Source organism: Kryptolebias marmoratus, linkage group LG9 (assembly GCF_001649575.2).
Source record: "Kryptolebias marmoratus isolate JLee-2015 linkage group LG9, ASM164957v2, whole genome shotgun sequence".
Taxonomy (NCBI): Eukaryota; Metazoa; Chordata; class Actinopteri; order Cyprinodontiformes; family Rivulidae; genus Kryptolebias; species Kryptolebias marmoratus.
Genome location: NC_051438.1, coordinates 13,278,069 through 13,300,210, shown reverse-complemented (window position 1 = coordinate 13,300,210; position 22,142 = coordinate 13,278,069). Strand labels below are relative to the sequence as shown.

The following is a 22,142-nucleotide window of genomic DNA, read 5'->3' as shown; positions in this document are numbered from 1 at the left end:
GTCAAAGTGCTGTATAACAGGTAAGATATTAATTATTTATAACATTTCCAAAGAATCCCACTTCAAGAGATCTTAACTCAAATATTGTAACTGATATATTATCCTATACTGATAAATTTGTACCCATTTTGTAAATGCTTTTGCAGATATATATTTTTAAATAAAGTTTTTTTTTAAGATGTGCAGACTCTTTTGTATGAAGTCTTTAGTTGAAACACTTCTTATCTCAATATTTACTACAGAATGGGATTTTCTATGCAATATGAGATATTACGAAATTAACTAAGCTTAAGAAACTTAGTTTAGCTGAGCTGGCTCTAAAACTTCCATAGTTACATCTGTTCAGATATTAAGCATAGCTATAATACCTAAATGGAAAATCTTTATCTTATTTATTGCCTGTAGTAATACGACCACTGTGATAATAAAAATAATGTCTAATGACGAAGCAGTACAATACAGAAAAATATATAATATAACATATATATATATATATATATATATATATATATATATATATATATATAGAGAGAGAGAGAGAGAGAGAGAGAGAGAGAGAGAGAGAGTGGTTGTTAATTTGAAATTATATTTTTGTATGTAAAATATCATACAAAAAAAACAGAGGAGACGTTTGCCCTCATCAAAGATGGCGACGTGCGGCTTCACCTCCTGAACGACGCCGTAACGACGTTCTCCGCAGAAGAGTGAAGCCTCTTTGCCAGTAGTATCTTTAACCTCTGAACCTCTGAGTGTGCCAGTCCTCCGCCATATTGACTGTTGTCTTCACTGGAGGAGATAGAGAACATTTTCAGGTCCGAGAAGAAACGAAAGTGTGCTCGTTGAACCCTCGAAACTGGTGCAAACTTGGCCAAAGCGTATCATAGGCACCGACGTAATGGCGAGGAAGAAAAGCAAGCAGCAAGCGGCCGTCCAGAAGGAGCTGTCGCCTGGACAGCAGAGCGCAGCGAAGAGCCCCGTCTCTCCCGGCGATGCAGCTGGCGGTGGCGGCGGAGATGCTGAGCTGGATAGGCTGGCCAACACCAGGGCGAACCAGGTAGCTAAAAGCGAACCAGTCGCTCCATTTAAAACGGGATAGTCACCCCGTGTTTTAGCACCGCTCCGCCGACCCAAGCGCCGCGCTCCTGATTTTACTCAATCAAAACAATAACCGAGGTGCAATTAAATGCTCGGTAGTTGAAGGCTATTTCAGACTTGTCGTGGATGTTGGGAGCTTCGCGGCGTTTGCCGTGCAGTTAAATAAATAATAAGCCGAACTCAGCCAGCAGAGTCGGCGGGCACCGCAGCCCGTGTCTCCCGCCGGACAGGTGACATTGTGCCCCGGACAGGTCGTCCTGTTTCCAGCCTTTACAACTCTTCGCCCGCCCAGCTAACAGCGTTAGCCACAAGGTAGCTAGCGTGCTGCAAACGTGCTCCATCCCAGGCAGACGGTCGGTGTGCAGGACCGACGTGCCAGCTAGAGGTTAAAACAAGACAAGATTATTCATTTTGTTAACTAATTGGTTGCATTGCTTTATTTATGTGCGGTTTCGCTGCACATTCTGGAGCCCAGCAGGAGGTAATTGTCAGAAAGTTGTAACATAAACCGGAGGCATTGGTGTTAAAAATCCAAGCTGATGTTAAACAGAGAAGCTGATGCTTTGCAGATTCAACCACTGTCTTCTCAGCAGCCAAGCTAGCCTTACACCTACAACCTGATAGTGACTCTAGATTGAATAAATTATTCAGTTTCAAAGCTACATGCCCAGTTTGACTGTATTTACCACAAATTGAACCTAGAAGGCATTTAACTGGATTTTACTGCACCTTACAAACCTGTGGTGACTCATTGTTTACACACTTTAAGGATTAGCTGTAGTTGATGCCTGTTTACACTTGTTTTTTTTATTTGTGTCATCTCCATTGTCTGTGCTGTGTGTTTGACACATTGCACCTCTGTTTGCCCTTCCTGATGTAGCTGAGGGTGGATAAAGGTGGATAAATGCCAGTATCATGCGGTCATATTTCATCAAGCGCCCCCCCCCCTTAGCCTCCTAGATATGTCTGCTTTTGTTTTGTTTACCCGATTTTGATTTTTATTTGATAACTGTTGGCTGTTGTAAATTATAAAGCCCTTACAGACTGCAGTGCTCCTTAAGACGAACTTGTGATATTAGGCAATACTATTAAAATAGATTTGTCTGGTTGTGTTATACCTTTAGGGTTATTATTTGCCTCATTTCCCTCCCGATTTATTGTTGCAGCCTGTCGTCTTTTGTAAACGCTGCTGCAAACAGACAGAAGGAGTGTGTGAATGCTGGTTTATTTGCTGCTTTCATACATCACTTTTCTCACAAACGCTGTTCGGATCGACTTTGCGAGACTGGTGATACTTGAACGTTGAGAAACATGGAAAATGGAGACGCTGTGGTCCCACAGAAAATAAAACAATGCTGAATGGTTGTCAGAGTTCAGAGCGGATGAAAGGGAAGTTTAAATTTGATGACGCTGAGGTGGTTCTCTTGCCCTGTAGAAAAGCAAACAGGCTCTTGAAACATTTGCATGTGGAACCAACTCCCTAACTTTGGCTTCAAGCTGGTTAAATAAGGAGCAAACATTTTAATTTTTTACTTCTTGCCCCCGACTGTTTGTGAACCAACAAAATCCCAGACAGCAGCTTGATTTGTAACGTTCTCCTCCTCTGTCTAGCCCATGCACACCTGCTGCCTCCTGTGCCACCGAGAATTCAAGGACTGGGGAGCGGGCTCCGCAAACGGCCTCCCCGCGGGCCACGGGACCAAGCTGGCCGACGCCGTGCCCACGCTCTCCCAGGCCTTATTGCGGGAGGCGCCGGGGCGGAAGCTGGCCGACGCCGTGCCCTCGCTGTCTCAGTCCCTGCTCGGAGAGGTGCCTCTGTGGATCTGTCAGAGCTGCTGCAAGAGCGTGGAAGAGGAGGAGAGGCGGAGCGCGCAGGAGCAGCCCACATCGGTAGATAAAAAGGGACCGATTTGGGTCATTACTTATATTAAGATAAACTGTTTTTGGATGTGGGGCTTACTAAAACGGTCTTTTTTTCTGTATGTGCACAAAAAAAAAAAAAAAAGCAGAAACGGAGATCGCATTCGCTTTTTTTGTTTTGATTTTGCGTAAATGCTGCACGTATAGTGCTGAATAACGTTTAAACAAGATTACAACGAGCATGAGGTTTGTGTTCAAAATAGATATTTGGTTCAAATGGTAAACATTAAAAACATAAAGAAAACAAAAGGCAGATCTGCTCATCATTGCCTTGTAATTCTGGTTAATACGTTCCTTTAATATTTTGTTTCTGTTGTTTCAAATGAGTTAATGCATTTCTAAGATGCTTTGCCTCGACTTGTTACGCTCCTGTTATGCCAAGCTACAAGCCTGTAAAACAGCCAGATGATCAGCTAATTGCTCCTTTTCTTTATTTTTTTTTCTCTTTTCCCTTTAAATTCAGGTACCATTGTCACACTCATCCTCCTGTAAGTCCCAAAGCTGTGGGAACGGTTACCCGGAGCAAAGCGCCGTGGACTGGGACCCGAGTTCCTTCCTGTCAGCCCACAAACTGTCAGGTCTTTGGAACTCAGCCCACACCAACGGAGGAGAGCACTGCAACCACAACACTTCTTCACACTCACAGCAAGGTCTGTCCTCACGGGATCTAATCAGAGCGTTTCATGACAGAGACCGTGACTGCTGATATTAACACGAGATTTATCCTGTTCTGTGTTGAGGAGTTGATTTTGGTGAAAATCAGCGCTGGCTGTCTTGCTCACTTAATACGAGGTGTGTGACGCATTCAAAGACTCTTTGCTCAACTTTTAGTCTCAGACAAACCAAAAAATCATCCAGTCAAAGCTCCTCGAGCTGCTTTTATATGGCAGGCGGAGTAATGTTTACAGATAAGACCTCTGTTTAGTTCATGTAGTGCATTGAAACGTATAGACCCTGTTCAGTCCCGACACCATCTGAGTGATTTGATTGCAAGTGGACGGCTCTGACTGAGAGCCTTCACACCTGGTAGAGCTGCTTGTGTCCTGTGAATATTACAATATATTCAGACATATGAAACATGTTGTTATTTTGACATTAACACAGTTTAGAGTTATTTGGATTGCATTTTCGTGGAGTTATTTCTTGATGAGCTTAGTTATGTAACAGATATATTGGAAATATAATACAAAGATTAGTGACTTCACAGAGCGCAGTGTCACAGCAAAGACTGAGGAGTTGAAATTGTAAAGAAAGAAAAAAATCAACCACAGTGTGCTGACACCTGTCAGCTGTTTTCTACACAGCTTCAGTGTGAACGTAACATCAGCTCTGTGTTTAATTAGGTGGAATAAAAATGAGACATAACGGTTGTTTTGTGATTGAAACGGCACATTACAGCTTACAGCGACCGCAGCGGGTCCAATCAGCTGTAAAAACAATCAGAACACCTAAAGACAAACTCACCACGCAGCGCCCTGGTAATCCATTCATTGATAAAACTCCATTTAAACAGGCCTTTTTATGGAGAAAACTGTTTGTTTGGTTGCCACTTTTGTCTGAGACGGTTATTCACACAGAAGTCTGTGACTCCGAAGACCGAGTCGGTCTGCTGTCTGTTACCAGCAATGATTCACGTGAAACTTGTGTCACAAAATGTGGTAATTGTAGCCAGGCTGAGAAACTATCTGAGAGAAAAGCGAGGCAGTATTTAACAAAGAAAAAAAAAAATCAATAAAATAATGTTTATTGGACTGCTAAATGTTTTTTTTTTGTTCTGCATTATTTATTCCCCATCAGATAGTTTCTCCTCCCAGTTATGCACATGTGTAATGGCTGCAAAACACATTCTAGTTTGCAGCACGTTTTCCACATGAAGTATTACTGTGACAGACAGCAGACCAGCAGACTGACACAGTTTTCAGTGTAAATAAATGGTCCACGCTTATGTAGTTCCTCTTTATTCTCGTCAGGTTCTTTAAAGTGCTTTACAATGTTGCTTATTCACACACACACACACACACTCATTCAGTGCCTTATTATATATATATGCTACACTCTATATACATCTCCTATACACTGATAAGCAGAGGTGTCTTTTCTAAGGACACTTTGCTGTGGGGGATTGAACCCCCGATCCTCTGATTGGAAGGTGACCTCCATAGCTCTGTTCCAAAGCTGCCCCCAAAGACTGCTGTGTAAAAAAAGGAAAAAAAAAACTTTCTAATGTAAAAGTAATGTGGTGTGAAGGTTTATAAAAAAAGTTTTTGTACAAACCACTATAAATTAGTTGTTTTGAGATGGCAGCAGCCTGCTTTGAGTTTGGTCCCACTCAGACCATCTGTCAGCTTGTTTCCCCCAAGAGAACTTTTGCCTGATATGCAAAACAAATAATGCTTTGAGTGACTTCTACGGCAAATAAGATTCTGATTACTGATTAAAAAAAACTTGGGACTGTCCCTTTAAAAGTTCCAAACTATAATAATCTCCCACGGAAAGACAGATTACTGACTGCTTATATCTGCTCATACGTTGGTTTTCATTAATGTAGACCTTTTTATTGGAGCTATAAAATAATGTTATAATTGAGGTATTTCTCTCTGATGAACTGCCTTATTGTAATGCACAGTTGACTCAATAAGAAGCAGAGACCATCTGTTGGTGGGGTCACAGCATCTGATGCCACTCAGCATGTGCTGTTCTGGTCCAGTGGTACTTTGTTGTCATTGCTCCATTATCACATGAGCTCTCAGTGCTTGTGGTTTATTATACCTCATCTATGTTTTAACTCATTCTTGATTTTCAGCCCAGAAACACATCACTGAAACACCACTTTACTTTACACTGTCATGTTAATAGAAGCAACCATCTAAAGTAAAAGTAGTCAACTTTTTCAAGTTTTTTTTTTTTTTTTTTGCTAGAGCCACTAACAAACCCCAAAAACAGAAACTACTTTCTTACGTGGTTATTACCATGGACTGGACTGTGTCATTTAAGCAGTAGTCAGCAGTAATAACTGCACCATAAATGACAGAATGATGCTGTACATTTTAGACAAGTAAAACCAGAGGGAAAACTCTGCTGAATAAAACAGCTGCAATAGTTAAAGTGGCCATGCTAAGACAAAAAGTACATCTGTTGTTTTAGCTTAAAGTAGACATGTTGGAATTTTGGGAAGTAGCTGCCTTGGCACCTTCCAAAATTTGTTCGTGAAACTTAAATTCAAGAAGAAGATTCCAAAATTCCCAAAAACAAAACAAAAAAAACTTGCTGCCTTCTCAGTGTCTAACGTTTGTCTTGATTGCGCAGTGGTGTAGTGGGACGGCTCAGGTGCTGCATGGGGTTGGAACACGTTAAAAACAAGACAGCTGGCGGATGTTTTCTTTTAAGAAGAAGTGAAAGTAAAACGTGCTCATGTGCCTCCACAGGAGTGAAGCTTAGCTAAAAGCTACTTTGCTGACTTTGCTTTTGTTTTGGTTCTCTGACTATTTTCTCTCCCAATCTTTTGGTAAACTTAAACTTGTATGCACCTTTGCTTTTTGCTTCTAATATTTAAATAAGGGCTGTTGCCAGATGCCAGAAGGAAAAGTGACAGCAGTCAAATGATGCATCTTTTAGAATAGACAAAGTAGCATTTTAAACGGCTTTGTTTTGATTTAATTTATTTCCTTGATTAAGAAGTTAACTCAAACAACTTAAAAAAAAACTTTAGACTTGCACTACTCTTATGATTACACCATGCGTAATACCAAACAAATACTTGTTTTATTGCAAGTATGGGAAATGTACTGAAAGTACGGCGAACTTCAGATGACAGGAGAGGGAGAGAGCTGGTCAGAGGTACAGTTTCAAACAAATGAGAATGTTGAAACAAAAAAATCAAATACTGCAGCACAACTGTCTTTGTTTTGATTTGCAGGAAGTGTTGGCTGTTTCTGTGGGCTGTTAATAATTTTAATGTTCTCTTTTTTTACTTCTAGAAATGATAAACAAGCCACCACCACATGGTTAAAACAAGCCAAACCAGCATTATTTGTAAAAAAAAAAAAAAAAAAGCTTGTGTTACCTTAAATCTGTCTGTAGTGTGAAAATAATGTGGGCATGTTTCCATCTGCAGGGGGAGCAGCAGGAACGGCCTGTCACGAGAAAAGAGGACTCCATGAAGCGCCTGGAAAATCCGCCAAAACGTCAGGGTTCAAAGTCTGTCCCTACAGTCACCCGTCATCCCAGAATTCCAGCGGCTCTTCTGCTGGGAACTCCCTGTCTACCTCCACAGACCTTTGTAAGACCACTCCCAAGCACTTCAAGACCATGTGCCGCCGACCAACGCCGCCAGGTGACTTCCAGTTTTAAATCCCTCACTTACAAACATGCAATACATGTAAAAATAAACACTATCTGGTGTATTCTATTAAAAATGCAACTGTGTAATGCAGTGTAAACTACAGTTTAAATTGGTTTGTTTTGTAATTATGAGTTCATTATTTTGTATGAAACACTTTTATGATAGAAACTGCAAGCAACTATTTGAGTTTACCTTTAAAAAAAGCTTATTTAACATCTAGGACACTAATTCCTATAGAGTTTAACAACAACAAGAAAAAAAATGGTAACCTGGAACTTAAATACTGTAATTTTGAGTCAAAATAGAAATCGGGTTTAACAAGCACTCTGTAAACTAAACTTAAACTTCCTAAAGTGATTTTGTTTTCCTTTTTTTATCCTTATTTAACTTCATAGTCTACAGCTTAAAATGAGTTCATGGACAGGAACTTCAGAATCCTCTGTGGAGCTTTCAGACTTTCCTTTTGTTGGGGCTTACGATTAATTCCCTTCATGCTTTGTTTATAAATTCTTTTGGTCTGCCATGTTTTTCTGACCAGCTTTCTTATAATCCTTAATAAACTCAGCAGTGCTCCGAGCATTAGTTAGTGTTTTTTAACTAAAGTTTTGTTCCTGTCCTTTTTAAGGAACTCTCTATCGCTGCGCTTGCCTGGTCTTGTTTGTTATTGTTGCACATCTGAGGCTTTTCATACAGATTCACTGAAACCATGCAGGCGGCTGGACATAACTGAACCAGCTATAGCTCCTTTCACGAAACACATGGGGAAGTCCTGCTGCTGTTATGCCTCTGAGCCGCCGAGTGAGGTAGTCACAGAGCTGTGTGTATGTAAGGGTAAGCCAGTGTGGTGGAATGATGACAGGCGGTCTTTGTGGTCAGCCGACGGTGGGGTTTAGAAGAATCCCACACTAAAATAAGTGCCAGGTGGTTAAATGCTTTAAAAATGCCCAGCACATCCAGAAAAAAAAAACTTCTTGTACATGTTGCACATGTGTAAGAGTCAATAAGTAAAACTGTTTTTCCTTTTCATCGCCCAGGTGAAGCCTTTCATCCAAACGACCACCACCAACACACAGACTTGTCGGTACCCCCCAACAGCCCCACCGGCCTGTCGTCGCAGCATTCCTCCCTCCTGCCCCCGAAGCCGAGCTCCGGGCAGCACGGCCACGTCAGCTCCTCCTGCAGCGCCGGCGTGTCAGCTCACGCTTCCTTTCCCCCACTGGTACCAAACCTCCACAGCCCCACGGCCAAACTCAGCTCTCCAAGTCCAGACAGCCCCACGTCTGTGCACAAGCCCAGCCCATGCAAAAACTCCCACATTCCGCCTGTGAACACGCAGCACAGCAAACTGGGAACGTCTCTTATGGGCTGCAATCACTCTTGTAACGGACACAGTCAGGGAACCGTGGCCACATCCAATGTAGGCCATCTAACAGCTGGAGCCTGCAGGTTAGTATTGATGTCTCAGCATTGTTTGTGTTATCATGAGAAATGTGGAAAGAAATGAGTGTTTATTAGGAGTGCCAATTAATTATATGGGGTTTATGTCTTTCTTTTGTAGGGATCAGGCATGTAAAGGGCATAAAGTGACAAATGGGACATTGTGCCACCCTTCATCGGAGCTGGAAGAGGGGGAGGATGAAGACAGCAGCTCTGAAAGGAGCTCCTGTGCCTCCTCTTCGACCAACCAGAAGGACGGGAAGTACTGCGACTGCTGCTACTGCGAGTTCTTCGGACACAACGCGGTATATGATCTACACCTGTTCTTGCAGGCTTATGAAACATTTCTGAAACGGAGCCGTGGTGGTTACATATCGTCTGTTCACAGCCTCCAGCTGCACCAACCAGCCGGAACTACGCTGAGATCCGAGAGAAGCTCCGCTCGCGTCTAACCAGGCGTAAAGAGGAGCCGCCTCAACGCCAAGACTCAGAACTGACAGTGGCAGGCGCCATTGACAACAGGGACGTAGACGAGCTGCTAGACTTCATAAACAGTTCAGAGCCCAAACCTGTCAACAGTGCCAAAGCTGCCAAAAGGGCTCGGCACAAACAGAAAAAGAAGGTGACCATTTACTACAAATATACTTTGGTCAAAAAAAAAAAAGGGATAAATAACCCTTCAATATGTTTTTTTTATACACCTCTTTTTAATATCTCAGTACTTTTATCACATTTTACTCTTGAACGTGTGGCATTTCTGTTGTAGGAGAAAGCTCAGCAGAACAACGTGGGTGCTGCAGGCAGTGAACCCCAATCAAATTCAGCCGGATCCATGGACGAACCCGTTCCCGACGGTCCGGAAACCAGCCGGCTGCTTGACTGGCCTCAGCTGGAGCTCGAGCGGGTCAACAGCTTCCTCACAAGTCGACTAGAAGAGATCAAGAACACCATCAAAGACTCAATCCGGGCCTCGTTTAGCATGTACGACCTCAACCTGGACGTCAACGACTTCCCAAAGAAGGCGGCCACGTTGGAGGGAAACCACTTACTGTCCCACCTGAATGGCTCCTCCGACATGCAGCAGATAGACCTGGACCTATCGCCTCTTTCGCTGGGAACCTTTAAGAGCCACCTGGACCTGGTTAATGGATGGGAGGACACAAATCTCATCTCGACCCAAAACGCCGCCACCAACACCTCACCGGGTCTTAGTGCTGCTTCAAAGGACACCCAGAGGTTGCACACTGCTACCGGCCTTTCGAAGCTTGTAAGAGTTCGCTCACCAGACCGATGCGCCTCCACCGGACCCGACAGTTTACCGCAGGTGCCAGCTCAAACAACGGCTAAAACGAAGGAGGACACCGCCGATCCCAAGAGCACAGCAGTTGGGAATGGCGGCGTGAAGTCGAAGAAGAATAAAAAGCAGCAGCAGCAGCAGAGACAGGAGCCATCTGTGCCAGAGCAAAATTCTTACAAACCAACCAAAGCTGCCTCCGGTAATGAAGCGCAGAAACCCAACGAGTCTAAAGAAATGACATCTAATGGCTCAAAGTCTGGGAGCAAACAGCCTCAGCACTCTGCAGACAACCAGAGGAACGGGCCGAAGAAGGCAGAGGAGGGCAGATCATCCAAACACACGACGAATGCAGCAAACGGCGGCGCCTTGGGTACACAAAGAGGGAAGTGTGACCCAGAAACACGAGGCGGCCGGTCCGAGCAGGAACCAGAGAGCAGAGCTCATCCCGCCGTTCCAGCAAACGGGCCTCAGCAGCAGCAACCTAAGGGAAGAAATAAGAAGAACAAGAATAAGGGAGAAAAGTCCAGCAACGCTATTGGTACAAAAGAAGAATTTTATTCATACCTGGTTGTGTTTTTTTGTTTTTTACACTGCCCATCTAATTTAAAATCCCTGTTTTCATTCCGTAGATGACGTATTTCTTCCTAAAGATGTGGATCCAACAGAAATGGATGAGATCGATCGGGAAGTTGAATACTTCAAAAGGTAAAGAGCACTATTTTAGAAAACAGTACTTTAGCTATAAACTGTTACGTTTGCTTACACTACTGAAAGCGTATATATTTTTTAACTGTCTTTTGTTTCCTGCAGGTTTTGCCTCGATTCTGCTAAACAAACTCGCCAGAAGGTAGCGGTGAACTGGTCCAACTTCAGCCTCAAAAAGGTTGCTTCTAATGCAGCTCAATAACTCGGGACGAGTGCCGGAGGAAAACTAAAAACGACTTCGCACCACAGACTCTCTCCGCAGAGCCCTGTTCGACCTGAAGCCTTCTCTCATTCCCACTTCTCTTCTCCTCTCCAAGCCAAGTAGAAACTCCGGTTGAAAGTCCCAGTTGGAAGACTGAAACACGACTCGAGGCTAACAAGCCGTTTTCAAGGCCAACCCTGCTGTTTGCTATTACTGCGATGCTCACTTCAGTGAGAGATACAACAAAAAAAAGTCTGTTGAATCAAATGCATCCATGTTCTTACGTATGTAGTATGTAAACAATTACCTTATATGAAATAAATGGTTTTTATCAAAAATAAATCTGACATTTTAACGTTGTGAAACTGATGAATTCCAATCAATTCAAATTGGTGCTCATCGCCCACTGTATTCTGCTTTTTCTACCGCCCGAAACACTATTTGAAATTGCCTGACACTGTACAGTTGTCAAAAAAAAAAGTACATTTCGACCCTAACGATGAGGGGAAACCGTACTGAGCGACAGTGATGACAGTTTGCGTTGATTCTTGCCGCGACGAGACTCCAGTGGTTTTGAAGTGAAACAGCTCTCCTAGATTTCAATTATGATCGACAAAACGGCAAAAGCACCTGCTAATACTGTCTTGCTATGAATTTTTTTAAAAACAATATAAAAACAAAGCATGAATGTTTAAGCAGCTGATTTGACGGCAACACTAATATAATCATTAGCACTTAATGAATTTGTTTTTTTTTGTTTGTTTTTACGTTTGATCCATGGGATGAAACTTAAATATAAATCCAATGAAGGACCCCTTCGAATGCATCCCTGTGCATGACGATGATAATGATGTGTAGGACAGAAAATGGAAATCCTGTCTCCCTTCCCCTCCAGTCTTGTACTGACAGCTTGTGTGTGTTGCTTCAGTGTCAGTCCCTCCTGCGTAGCGTTAGTGATGGACAGTTATCTTTTATATCCAGAACACTTCTCGAAGAAAGTTTCTGGCCACCGTTACTCCATAGACGGCTCCTTCAGCCCTTGCAGCACATGTTCAGGCCCAACACTGAAACCACGACACAACGTCGCAGTTAATTTAAAACGCTTGTACATAATGAGTGGATATTTTTGGCCCTTTCAAGCCTTTGTCAAATGTTTCTGAGGGTTGTGTGTGAGCTTGATTCTTTTTTATTTTATTTTTTTTATATCTCTGCTATTACCTGTACTGTTAACTTGATGGCTCCCTCCTCCTGAACTAATCTGTCTGAAGCTCTTGTTCTGATTTTGTTTTGATTGCAACCATCACAGCAGAAACCTTTAGGTTTTTTTTTTCCTCCCGTGTAAATGTTTTGAGCTGATGGCTTTCATGAAGATTGGTCCTTTTAAGAAAAAAAAAAAAATCTGTGCTGAGATTCTGTTTTTAATGTAATATCTCTGATGCTTTACAGGTTATACTTAATTAGAAAAAGATTATCTTAATGTTTCGAATGTAGATTTATACTATACCAACAATAGCCAAATGTATGTTGGCTTGTTTCGTTTTTTTATTCACTTTTGATACTGTGAAAAAAAATCTTTCGTTCGGAAAGATTAAAACGATACCGTTTTGACAAAAATAAAGTGTGGTGTTTATCTTTTTAATTTGGTCTTCAGAGCAGAACCAAAGGGCTGTTCGGGAAAACGCGACTAAGAACGTTTTGACCCTCGCGGCGCTCCGTACGGGATCTGTTCTGTAAACATATGGAGCTGCTATATTAGCCGAACTGAGTGGCTCGTGTTGTATTGCTAACACGTTGCTCAAGTAATTTCATAAGAAGTTACTGAAATCCTAAATAATAATAAAAAAATGGAGACCGAAAATCGTCCTAAAAAGGTAAGTCCAAGCTACGACATCATTTGGAATATTTAGAGGACAGGCTAGCAGAGGTTAGCTAATGCTAGCTAGGCTGCTAAAGACGTACGTCGACCAAAACGATGAAAATTAAACATACCGACGTGTTTTAAATGGTAGAAAACCGACTTGTTAACAGACTATACATGTTTATACTCTGTCTATGGTCAGCAGGATTAAATAAAACCACTATTAGGTCTCGCTACGTTAAATACGAAGCGTTGACGTTTAAGTTTAAAAAGTGGTTTAAACCCTCAGACTATTTAAATTAGCTTTGGTATTATCAGTGCTGAGCCTCCAACAGTATTACTTCCGATCACTATTTTTTTTTCTACCTAGCAGGGCCATCCTTTATAATGAATAAATAAATCATAATAATAAATTGTCCTTGGTTAGTGGGTTGGAATAATGGGGATCTGAATTAATCATAAATAGGAAAAGTACCCAGAATTCCATCGATCTAATTATATATTGTAACCCAGATACATGATGTTGGCATCATTTGTAAGTTTTTATTTTTAATGCGCTTCCAATCATAATCATTTCTTCTAACATAAGCTCTTTTTTTGTAATTTCTTAACTAACATATCTAAATGTAAGTCGTAACTTTATTATAGATACCCTTATTTGGACTCATTTGTTTACATTATACTGAGCTATTTCATACAACATCCTGTAACAAACCTCTTCAGTCATAAGCGTTATTAAAACTAGCTGTAGCCTGCACTAACATCATTTTATTTTAAAAGGGAGAAGTTCAGGTTGAAACCAGTAATTTCCTTGAATATTACTGGAGGGATGAGACATAACTGGTCGTAACATTTGTGATTCACATTAGTTTTAGATTCATCAAACCATTCGGTGACCCTCTTTTGTGCCATGGAAATTCATTGGGGCATTCATTGTCATCTAAAAGAGTATAGAGTTGGTATAGTAATTTTATCATGAGATAAAGGTAGTGTAGAGTAGGTTTGTATTGTGTGTAAGACAAGAAACGGACAGACAGAATTCCCATCAACATATTAAAGCTGCTCTATAAGATTCTGTCATCGCAGCGGTCTATCGTTCTGGCCTGATATGATAAGAGATGACTTATCTGCTTCAGCTGTGTTTCCTTTTATCTTTTTATCCTTTCGGTTTTGCACACTGACCTCTGTTCATTCGTTATTTACTTCTCTGTCACTTTATTCTGACAGTTTGGCCACATCCAGCTTTCTGACTACTCCCCGTAACCATTTCATTGATCTGAGCACAGGTGGTATTTCAGGCACTTTCAGCCTCAATGTGTCTTTTGAGATCATCTGATCATCTGCTAGTGGTTGTCCCCCCAAAAAACCAGGATGGAGCTCAGAGGAGATCGGGCGATTTTCTGCCGTGGCACCTAAACTCTGGAACAACCTTGCCCTCTGACATAAGACGGGCATCTTCGCTTCTTCTTCTTTTTAAATCTCATTTAAAAAGGCATCTGTCTTCACTGGCTTTTAACACAGCTTGAGTTGTTGTTTTTCTGATACTTCTACTCAACTTGTTTTCTGTTCACTGTTTGTATTTCTGTGCTTTATATTATTTTTATTGTTTTAATCTTGTTTGATGGTTGGCGTAAATTGTGAAGCACTTTGGTCCACTACTGTTCTTTTAAATGTGCTACATAAATAAATTTGACACCGATGTTGACTTAAACCGCCTCGGTTAATAATAAAAAACCCTCTTAAAATCAGTTTTCTATTATTTAATCCTATTCATGCATGACCTGTATGTTAGTGTAGTTGTAAATTGGTCCTATAGTTGCTTTTTTGTCTTTTAAGCAGTGATGCTTATTAATCTTTATCATCTTCAGTCCATTATTAACTCATTCTTAGTAAATATTTGCAGCAGACAGAGAGCTGCCTGTAGTTTCGTTTCATGGCATGCAAAGTGAGAATGAATCAGATTCTGATTTGAATCTTTTCTTCCTGCTGTTTTTGATACACGACAAGCTCTCACGTTTAGATTTTACAGTCTCGAGCTCGTGCTGCGCTTCACGGAAGTCGTCTGGTTTTGTTCATTCAGCTTTTCTCCTTTTTAGTGTGTTCGCTGTAGTTTTGCCACAGAATTTAACAACTGGTGTTGCAGACAACACACACACGCACTCAGTCTTATAGGACTTCTGTTTGAACCTATTTTTCAATGGGTTTGGTTGTTACTCAGAGGGCTTAGAAAGGAGAACAATCGGTGGATGTTCATGTGATGTTTAAAAATCTGTCCCAGTCACATTAAAGTGTTTGTGATGGTCATACTGGGGTCATTATTTCATGCTATTTGCATATAAGGTTAAATTAGCCACCACATCAGGAAGTGTTTTTTGCATCGGCTACGTTTAAAATAATTTTTTTTAAGGAGTGGTTGTACTTCTAGATGATTCAGGTTTACTGCTGAGCTCAAATCTGTCAGGGGAGGGGAAAGAAAAGGACTAACACAGTGATTTTAAACGATTACTGTAACTGTGATTCATTTTCCCACAGAGGTCCCATGGCGAGGAAGACAAATCCGGCTCAGATGGATCGGAAGATGACGATTATGTTCCATATGTTCCAGTCAAAATTAGAAAACAACAAATGGTAAGTTATCTTTCGCTTTTTCCTTCTTAACGCATCGGGGAGCCGAGCCAATCCTGCCCGGTGTAGTACTGATGGAAGTAATGAGTTCGAGGAGCAGGCAGCGGCTGTTTGGACAGATGTGACGAATCCAAAAAAAACGTCGCCCTTTAAACGAACGTCATCCATTCTGAACATCTCGACGTTTGTGGTGTCCGCTGCTGCAAGTCAGCTTGAGCAAAACACAAAACGTTTTCTGAGAACTGGGAGCTCGAGAAAGAAAAACTGAAAAACTGTGATGCTTATATCATTCCAAGTAATTTAACTTTAAAGGAAAAATTGTTCAGCTTTGGCTACGTATCCTAAAGCCGCTAACACCAGCTCTGGTTTCCAGCTACAGAAGATGTTACGCCTGCGAGGAAAAGCGGTGGACGAAGAGCAGAAGGACAGCTGGGAGGAGCAGAGGGACGAGGACGAGGGTCTCGGTCCACGCTCCAACGTCAGTCTGCTCGACCAGCATCAGCATCTCAAGGAAAAGGCAGAAGGTAGGTGGTTCGAAGCGTCATGATAAATGTCCGTTTTGATCCTTTTTGTTTGGCTCAAGTGGACGAGTTCTGTGAGACCTCTGTTTCTGCACGTGTGTGTCTGCAGCCCGTAAGGAGTCTGCCAAGGAGAAGCAGCTGAAAGAGGAGGAGAAGATTCTTGAAAGTGTTGCAGAGGGAAGAGGTACATTCTGGAAAGTCTTACTAATTTATTTTCAAATGTTGTTGTCAAAAACTAATTTGACCTTTTTTTCATTTTCAGCCCTGATGTCTGTGAAGGAAATGGCCAAAGGTATCATATATGACGATCCAATTAAAACAAGGTGAGTTCTGAATCTGCGAGCTCTATATTGCAAACATTAAACATTGTTTATTTGACTCCAATGTCGTTTGCAGCTGGAAGGCACCGCGCTACATCCTGAACATGCCGGACACCAGGCACGAGCGCGTCCGGAAGAAATTCCACATTCTGGTTGACGGAGAGGGCATCCCTGCCCCCATCAAAAGCTTCAGGGAGATGAAGTTTCCACCAGGTGACAGCCCGGTCTGCCTCGCACGTTAAAGAGCACACTTTCCCTGTCGGCACAAAGCCCTCAGCGGTTCCAACGTGGTTCTCACAAGCGGCGGCGTCTCTCTGTGATTGCAGCAATTCTAAAAGGTTTAAAGAAGAAAGGGATTGTGCATCCGACACCGATTCAAATTCAAGGAATCCCCACCGTGTAAGTCCGGCCGTGGTGTGTGTGTGTGTGTGTGTGTGTGTGTGTGGGGTGAAGTGTAATACAGGCAGTGTTGATTGTTGAGGGTAAATGCGTGTTCGCCTGTTTGTGTGCAGGCTGTCGGGCCGAGACATGATCGGCATCGCCTTCACCGGATCAGGAAAGACTCTGGTCTTCACTCTGCCCATCATCATGTTTTCCCTGGAGCAGGAGAAGAAGCTGCCGTTCTTCAAGCGGGAGGGACCGTACGGACTCATCATCTGTCCTTCGGTAAAGGTTCTCCTCCACGATGCAGCGGTCACCGTGAAGAATAGTTACTCAGATAAATTACTGCAAAAACACTAGATTAGTTCAGTAAGCCGTGGTGCATCATTTTGCCACTAAATTAATGGCATTAAAGGCTGCTCGTCGTTAATGTCACGGACGTTGAGCTGTTTGAGGTTATCATTTGGTGCTGTTGAATCACAGCTAAAGAACGGGGCGCAGTTGTTAATGGACTTATGACATTTCAGTTTGTTTTTCCTCACAAAGGTAAACAGAAACAATTCAGCGAACTGCTCCGGCTCAGATAACTGTCAGGTCTAACTTTTGTTTTTGAATCATTAGGACCTTAATGTCTTCCTGAAACAATCCAGTGTATGTTTTTATGATGATCTTCTTGTTAAGCAGTATTCATAAATGTTTTAAGTGGTGTAAAAAAAAAAAGGGATAAAATAACAAAAATGTTTCTGCTGTAGTCTGTAGAAGACTTCTTTAAGACTTGCATTAGTTTTCTATTCAGTTCTTTATCGATATACATTGCAAGTCATTTCAACCCTTTCTACATATAATTCAGTGCTAAATATTCAGCTTAAAGGTACTGTTTGGAATAAGTATTTTAAAATCAGAGCATTGTTGAATACACCTTCCAAGACTTCAGTATCTTTTGGTAAAGAATAAAAGAGTGGACTTATTCTTTCTTTCTGTGCTTAAGAGCATTTATTTAAGTGTCTAGAATCAGTACCAACTAAAAAACCGTGAAATAAACCTATGTGGCGCTCTGTTTTTTGGGGCATGGCAAGCACAGCTCAGAAGATTAGGATTCGTCCTGTAATTGGAGGACCGCTCCGTCATTCCCTTGGGACACGTCACCTGCCTATTTTTTTTATTTTTTATTAATACACTCCCGCCTCTTGTTTTTAATTCTAGCGAGAGTTGGCGAGGCAGACGCACGGCATCATCGAGTATTACTGCAAGCTGCTGGAGGAGGAAGGGGCTCCGCAGCTGCGCACCGCCCTCTGCATCGGAGGGATGTCCGTCAAGGAGCAGATGGAGGTGGTGAAGCAGTGAGTGCAACTAATGAGCTCGTCGGGGTTCGGGCAAAAAAAAACTGCGTGGTCAGCACGATTTCACTGCGTCAGTCTGAGAGGAGAAACAACATCACTACTCGAGGGCTTAGGTCATAAAATATACATGTACACTCTAAAAGGGCAAGTAGTGAGTTATTTAGTGTGTTTTCTTTGTCCTAGTGGTGTCCACATGATGGTTGCCACCCCTGGAAGGCTGATGGACCTGCTGCAGAAGAAGATGGTCAGTCTCGACATTTGTCGCTACCTGGCTCTCGATGAAGCAGACAGAATGATTGACATGGGCTTCGAAGAAGACATCAGGACCATCTTCTCCTATTTCAAGGTGAGGCACTCAGACAGGACCGGGTTTCACTAATAAACACTGTTGTCCGACCGCGAGATCCTCCTCACTGGTTAAAAGCTTCCTTTCAAACAGAAACATTATTGTCTCTCTTTTTATCTGGTTTGATCATTTACTGAACTGTTTATATATATATTTATTTATATAAAGAGGGTAGATCAGATTATGTAAGGCCCTGTGGTAAGGTTTTGAACAATTATCATCTTACCTGTTGTAGACAGCTCTTTGAATGACCTTAGTTTGAAGAAATACAGATTAGTTCTGAATATATAACTGCAAATGTAACTGGGGGCCAAAATGGCAACTCCGATCTCCAAAACATTGACAGGAATTCACGCGAACGCTGTTTTATAAACCATTCCACCACTGTCAGTGTTGCATTACATGATTGGTCCAGCAGAAATATTAGGATATCCCTGCTTTTTTTAATTCATTGGTAAATATTCAGTTTGTTTATTTATTTTTTTCAAATATTCAGCCTACCAAACATAAGACCAACCTGCAGCAATTCATGCTTTTCATAAGGCCATGGGTTAGTTAATAAAGCTCAGCAACAAACTGTTTAAAAGCAGAGACAGCATCTTAAAGACCGCTGATCTCAGCTGCTGCTTTACGATTTAGGACTGTTTCCTGTTTTGTGTTTTTGCTTAAAATATAACCGTGTCCACACGGTTGGGATTTCCCAGTCAACTGGAAACCCCTGAAATAAAACAGAGGCTTGTCCTGCTGCTCCTCCTGCTAGTTCTTTATGTTCTTCCACTTTCCAGTGGCTCAACGTTGAAGGCGGACGCTCATATTCTGACAGTGAAGCCGAGCTCACCCCTTGACCATAGTTTCCACTTCATAATCCTTTCAAAATAAATTACGATGGCAGAAACAGATGCCGGGACGCTCCATGTTGTCTTTCCATTTCTCTTTATTTGACGAGAGGGCCTGAACACGTACAGATTTTTATCCATGAAATCTGCTTTTTGGCGCTTTTACTTTTTCCCACACTCCTGTTTTCAGACGAAGCAAAAGTTCACCATTTAAGCAGTCCTCGTGGTTTTGCCAAGTGTTTTTTTTTTTGCTCCAGCTGCTGCGCTCTGTCTTGTTGATCCTGGAAATTATTTTCATACTACAAAAAAACAAAAAAAACACCTGTGCTAATTTTTTTTTTTTTGCATATCCTCCTTTAGGGACAAAGACAAACTCTGCTTTTCAGCGCCACCATGCCCAAGAAGATCCAGAACTTCGCAAAGAGCGCTCTGGTCAAACCAGTCACTATCAACGTGGGCCGCGCCGGAGCCGCCAGCTTGGACGTCATCCAAGTACGTTCGTCTCTCAGAGAAGAACAGACGTTTAGTTTTAGCTAAAAGCATTTCACATCCGAGCTGAATATTCGCCATGTGTTTACAGGAAGTGGAATACGTCAAGGAGGAGGCCAAGATGGTGTACCTCCTCGAATGTCTCCAGAAAACAACGCCTCCGGTACGCACCGGCCACTGTTGTCATACGAACGTGTCTAAAAATCTACGAGGGGGAAACGTGTCTCAAGTCACCGTTTGTTACGACAGGTGCTGATATTTGCTGAGAAGAAGGCCGATGTTGATGCCATCCACGAGTACCTGCTGCTGAAGGGAGTGGAGGCCGTGGCCATACATGGAGGAAAAGGTCTGCAGAGCTATGGCTTATAAGAACGGAAAAGCAGTCAGGACACAGAAACAATATATTTAGAAGAAATATATTGTTCACGTAGTTCCTTATTGTGACCACCAGGTGTCACTGTGCTCTCAAATGTCACTTTATGAAGCAGAAATGTGTGATTTTCTTGGAGAATGTTGTTTTATTGAAGATGTTTGTTTTTTTTGTTCCAGATCAGGAAGAAAGAACAAAAGCCATTGAAGCATTCAAAGAAGGAAAGAAAGACGTATTAGTTGCCACAGATGTTGCTTCCAAGGGTCTGGATTTCCCAGCTATTCAGCACGTAGTGAACTATGACATGCCCGAAGAGATAGAAAACTACGGTAAGAGGGTTCAAACACAGATCGCTTTGCCTTTATAAACGTGCATCGATGTGCATTTATGAGATCACGGCTGTTTTCTTACCCCGGTTTGTTGGAACGATCTCCTCCAGTCCATAGAATCGGCAGAACCGGACGGTCAGGGAAGACTGGGATTGCCACAACGTTCATCAATAAAGGCTGCGGTGAGAAAACACTTTTAACAGCAGGAGATATTACACAGAGTTCACACTTAATGTCTCTTTTCTGTTAGTCTGGACCTTTTAATCAGCTGTTAAAAAATAATAATTTCACACAAAAAAAGCTTCCACACTCAATCTGTTTGAATAAAACGGCTGTGAGAGCCGTTGGGTTGTTCTCTCACATCTTAGCATGACGTGGCATCGAGAATGAGCTCAATTGTCTCTGCGAAACAGGAAGTGAAAAGGATCGGTGTGTTAACGCCCTTTTGGATAATGATGTTTTTATGTATGTTGTCTCTAAGCAGACAAATGACTCTTTAATCAATCGATTCTAAAGCCTACTCCCGTAGAGCTAATCATAGACGTGGAGTCTATGATTAGTTGGCTGAGTTGGATGTGGGCAGAGGTGCACAACAGAACGACCTGCACAGCCAGGAATGTGGTTTCGCAAGCCGTGCAGATATAAATAGGCTGTGGGTTTTTAAAAAAAAATGGAACCCACATCACAGCCGCGAGGTCGCAAACGCTCGAGAGCTCAGCGAGACTGCAATGAAAACTTTTCCTCGTTTTCTCGCAGTCTCGTGCGTCCAACAGCCTCAGCCCGGGGATGACTGAGGATCCACACCAACACAAAGGATGCACTGACAACCAAAAACCTTCTGCACGATGATTCTTACACACCGGGAAACAAACAATTATCAGTTTTAATGTTGTAGCTGCAGGAAAGAATAAAGAAACTGTTTTTATTTTTTTAAACTGAATACAGTAAGCCGTCTTGTTTAGTGTTCAACCACAGAAAGCTAACAGGAAGCGTGTGTGTGTCTCCTGATAGACGAGTCCGTCTTAATGGATCTGAAAGCTCTGCTGGTCGAAGCCAAGCAGAAGGTTCCTCCGGTCCTCCAGGTGCTGCAGACCGGGGACGAGACCATGCTGGACATCGGAGGTGAGCCGTCTCCTTCACCCGTCGTCGGCGGCTAGTCGGCCGCGCGCGGCATTCGCAGACCAGTGCTAACTTGTCCGTTTGATGCGATTCCTCAGGGGAACGGGGCTGCACGTTCTGCGGCGGTCTCGGCCATCGGATCACAGACTGCCCCAAGCTGGAGGCCATGCAGACCAAACAGGTCACCAACATCGGACGGAAAGACTACCTGGCTCATAGCTCCATGGACTTTTAGGAGCTTCATCAACAGCGAGCCACCTGTCCTTTTGACAGAAGTGAGAACCATTTATGAGGAAACTGTAGTTACTTTTAATGTCAGCAAATTAAGGAAGTGTTTTAGCATCACGAAGGTCACAGATAGGTCACTTGTTTCGCCTTTGTCGTTTTGTTTTTTTTTCCTCCTAAAGGTTCTTGCTGTAAACCTGTCTTTGTAAAAAGCCAATTTTCAAAGCTCTATCTGTAAATAAAAAGCTTTTCTACTCGTCATTAATCCCTTGTTTCTTGTGTTTAAGAAATGGAAAGGTGTAACTTGTTTTTTCTCGGTGGGGAAGTTGCGTAATTGTACGAAGGGAAGTTTGACTCAAGAAAATAGCAACACATGACTTGTGTG

The 22,142-nt window shown here is 42.3% G+C and overlaps 2 protein-coding genes across 2 annotated transcripts; both read left to right on the top strand.

The window, feature by feature from the left end:
• The first annotated feature begins 676 nt into the window (after window positions 1-676).
• On the top strand, window positions 677-12,396 carry fam193b (family with sequence similarity 193 member B). Its single transcript, XM_017426709.3, has 10 exons — window positions 677-1,054; window positions 2,707-2,985; window positions 3,479-3,665; window positions 7,130-7,348; window positions 8,392-8,803; window positions 8,916-9,099; window positions 9,183-9,416; window positions 9,561-10,629; window positions 10,721-10,796; window positions 10,902-12,396. Exons 1-10 carry the CDS (start codon window positions 896-898, stop codon window positions 10,996-10,998), a joined length of 2,916 nt encoding a protein of 971 aa, XP_017282198.1. The 5' UTR covers window positions 677-895; the 3' UTR covers window positions 10,999-12,396.
• Window positions 12,397-12,705: 309 nt separating this feature from the next.
• LOC108242038 (probable ATP-dependent RNA helicase DDX41) lies at window positions 12,706-22,018 on the top strand. The gene is made up of 17 exons (XM_017426613.3): window positions 12,706-12,869; window positions 15,389-15,484; window positions 15,855-16,005; window positions 16,112-16,186; window positions 16,265-16,325; window positions 16,399-16,535; window positions 16,649-16,721; window positions 16,835-16,988; window positions 17,907-18,043; window positions 18,227-18,389; window positions 19,586-19,717; window positions 19,806-19,877; window positions 19,964-20,060; window positions 20,264-20,413; window positions 20,524-20,595; window positions 21,425-21,535; window positions 21,631-22,018. Exons 1-17 carry the CDS (start codon window positions 12,843-12,845, stop codon window positions 21,765-21,767), a joined length of 1,845 nt encoding a protein of 614 aa, XP_017282102.1. The 5' UTR covers window positions 12,706-12,842; the 3' UTR covers window positions 21,768-22,018.
• The last annotated feature ends 124 nt before the right edge of the window (window positions 22,019-22,142 follow it).

Coding starts and splice junctions, on each gene's coding strand:
- fam193b (XM_017426709.3), top strand. CDS start 896: ATGGCGAGGAAGAAAAGCAAGCAGCAAGCGGCCGTCCAGAAGGAGCTG. Junction 9,100..9,182: donor AGTTCTTCGGACACAACGCG/GTATATGATCTA, acceptor GTCTGTTCACAG/CCTCCAGCTGCACCAACCAG. Junction 10,630..10,720: donor AAAGTCCAGCAACGCTATTG/GTACAAAAGAAG, acceptor TTCATTCCGTAG/ATGACGTATTTCTTCCTAAA.
- LOC108242038 (XM_017426613.3), top strand. CDS start 12,843: ATGGAGACCGAAAATCGTCCTAAAAAG. Junction 16,006..16,111: donor TCTCAAGGAAAAGGCAGAAG/GTAGGTGGTTCG, acceptor GTGTGTCTGCAG/CCCGTAAGGAGTCTGCCAAG. Junction 18,390..19,585: donor CCATCTTCTCCTATTTCAAG/GTGAGGCACTCA, acceptor ATCCTCCTTTAG/GGACAAAGACAAACTCTGCT.